At 61.7% G+C, this 2,745-nt stretch overlaps 1 protein-coding gene across 1 annotated transcript in view; it reads right to left on the minus strand.

Annotated features, from left to right (window-relative positions):
- Window positions 1-2,557, minus strand: part of ADCYAP1 (adenylate cyclase activating polypeptide 1) — a 6,361-nt gene extending 3,804 nt beyond the window's left edge. The window contains exons 1-2 of the mRNA XM_019525925.1: window positions 1,926-2,557; window positions 1,580-1,687 (exon numbers count right to left, since the gene is read on the minus strand). Coding sequence (XP_019381470.1) covers window positions 1,580-1,680 — 101 coding nt within the window. The 5' untranslated portion in view covers window positions 1,681-1,687; window positions 1,926-2,557. The remainder of the gene's footprint in view (window positions 1-1,579; window positions 1,688-1,925) is intronic.
- Between the last annotated feature and the right edge of the window lie 188 nt (window positions 2,558-2,745).

Consider the following 2,745-nt stretch of genomic DNA (forward strand, 5'->3'; position numbering starts at 1 on the left):
CCCCGGGAGGAACTGGATGCGCTGCCTTGAACCCTTTGCAAGTCTTCCTCTCCAGCCCTGGTCATGTTTGTTTGGGGGAGGGGGTCCGTTGACTGGTGTCTCTGCCCTGTCTGATCACTTGGGATTTGACAGGGGTTTCTTTCCCCCCCCTTCCCCCCTTTCTCTCCCCCTCTCTGCAGCTTGATGTAGGTCAGACAGCTATTTCCGTCCTCCGGCTCTGGCAGGGACATTAATAATAGATGCCCCTAAAGTGTTTCACTCCTGCTAATTCAGGCGCCTGAATGAACCGAGGCAGGCTCCCTCCAAGGAAAGCTCCCCCTCCCCCTTGCCACCCCCAGCCCAGGGAAATGCTGCCCGGGAGTGGGGGAGAGGAAGCCCCTGGCTGGGCGGGAAGGAAGGGGGCAGCGCAGCCTGGGGTCGTCTGAGGACAAGGCAGGGAGAGGGTGGGTTGTCCCGCAGGGGGGCTGGGAGGGGTCCAGGCCTCACTCCGAGCCGGGCGGCCCCGGGAGGGGCGGGGAGGGAGATTTTCCCTGGGGGGTGGGGGAATGAGAGGCTCCCCCAATTCTCCTGTGTTGCTGCCTGAAGGGAAAAGCGGGCAGGGCTCGGGGCTGGGAAGCCTCTCCTTTGTTTCACAGCTGGCCCAGGGCTGCCCCTCTCCCGGGCTCGCCTCCCTGCTTCAAGTGCACTAAGCACAGGAGACCCGGCAGCTGGAGACGGGGCAGAGGAGACCCGAGCCTCCCAGAAGCCAAAGGGCTCTTCCTCGCCCCGGTCTGGAAAAGGAGCGGGTACAGCCTCAGCTAAAACCCACATCCAGCGCCTGCTCGTGTCTAACCCCTGGGCCAGCCCAGAAACTAGGCAGCAAACTACCTGGACAAAAGCCTCACAGCTTGGGGCGGATTTTCCTCTCCTCGAGGCAGAAACGCGGGGAGAGAGAGAGAGAGAAATGGATGGTTGGATGGATGGGAGAGAGGAAGAGAGATGGATGGATGGATGCCTTGAGCTAGAACAGAGATCTCCCCCAGGCCCTGAGAGCTGGATTGCCACAGACGTGCTAGTCTCGAAGCCAGCCTTGCAGCAAGGTGCCAACGGTTTGCCCCTAGGTCCCTATCTACCTACAAATCCGGGTCAGCTCAACTGGAGCAGGCGGTGGCTAGCCGCCAGGGTGGGAGAGCCCGATGCTGCGTGCCCGCCAGGAAAGAAAGGTGGATGCCCGCGGGGCCGGGCTCCCGGGCCAGGAGACAATCCTTTCCCTGCGATGCAAAGCAGAGGGGTGCCCCGCGAGTTGAGGAGCAGCACCCCAGGCGGCGCGGGCCGGAGGTGATGGCAGCCGGAGCCCCTTTTGGGCAGCGAGCCGTGGTGGGAGTGAAGTCCCTCGCCCTACCCTTAGCGGAGCATCCCGCCCGCTGCCCCGCCGTGGACCAAGCAGCTCCCTCCAGGTGGCTGCAGCCAGCGAATAGCCACGGATGGTAGGGGTCTCCTTTGTCTGCCTAGCTGCCTTTCCCCACCCCGGGGGAAGAGAGGTCACCGTGAAGGCGGCAGGTCCTGCGGAGGCACCCGGCCGGGGGAAGGGGGCACCTACCTTAGCGCAGGGTACTGGAGCCCGGCCGCAGGTGAGCAGTAGACGCTGCAGTGCATTATTATCCCATAGACCAGCAGCGCTAGGATCGCTTTGCTACACATTGCCACTCTGGGGAAAAGAAAGAGCCGTCAGAAAGAAGCGCTCCTGTCGCTTGCCCTGTCCTCCCTAGCTTTGCCCGCCGGGATCGGCCGCCGCCCAGGCTGCAGGTACCCCGGGTGGTCGGGCAGCCCCGGCCTCTCGGCTCCGTGCGCCCGGTCCCTTCCCGCGCCAGCCCCTCCTGCCCGGCCCGCCGCGCATCCTCCCCCGCCTCCTGCCTCCTGCCTCCGCTCCCACTCCGTCTCCTTACCATGAAACTCTTCACACCCGGCACTGAGAGCGTTTGCTGCAAACAGAAAGGGGAGATCGGGGATGAGGGGAGCGGATAAGGAGGAGGAGGAGGAGAAGTGTCTCCCAAGTTTCAGCGGTTAAAACTCTCGCGGCATCGCCTCTCCGCTGGGCAAAACGCGCGGCTGTGCTGGGATCCGCTGGGGGGGGGAGGGGGAGGACAAAAAAAAAAGGGCAAAAAAAAAGTTTGCAGGAAGCAGCACGGAGTCAGCCTGGGGAAGGGGCAGGGGGGAGGGAGGGAAGCGAGCCCGGCAGAGAGGAGCGCTGGGCTGCGGAGGAGAAAGCCAAGGCAGGCGGAGGAGGAGGAGGGAGACAGGCGAGGGCTGTGCCTGGCAGCTGCCTGCGGGAGGCTGATCTCTTCCCCAGGTCTTCCCCTCCACTGAGATGCTTCAGCTTCCGCTTTCTCCTTCTTCTGATCCTTGCTCGGAGGCTCCGAAGTTGGCCAGCCTTCCTCAGCTCGCAATCTAGGCAATGAGCAGCAAACCCCTTGCTTTACCGAGAGCCTTCTTTGTAAACAGCCGCCTGCGTGTTACCTTTAAGGCCGGCACGATAGTGTTTGTTGCCCTGTTGTGGCGTTCGGATTTTTATTCATGAATCAAATGACTTTTTTTTTTTTTTTTTTTTTTGCAGTCACGTAATAATCGGGTATCAGAAAAGACGTCACCACCCAATTCCTCAAGGAACAGAACAATTCTGTGCCTTCCTCACGGATGATCTGATCGGGAGTCATAAGCTTCTCATAAACACGAACTTACACTCCCCCCTCCCCCCCCCCCCCCCCA

The sequence above is a fragment of the Gavialis gangeticus genome, unplaced genomic scaffold (assembly GCF_001723915.1).
Source record: "Gavialis gangeticus isolate Ggan-Ray unplaced genomic scaffold, GavGan_comp1, whole genome shotgun sequence".
Taxonomy (NCBI): Eukaryota; Metazoa; Chordata; order Crocodylia; family Gavialidae; genus Gavialis; species Gavialis gangeticus.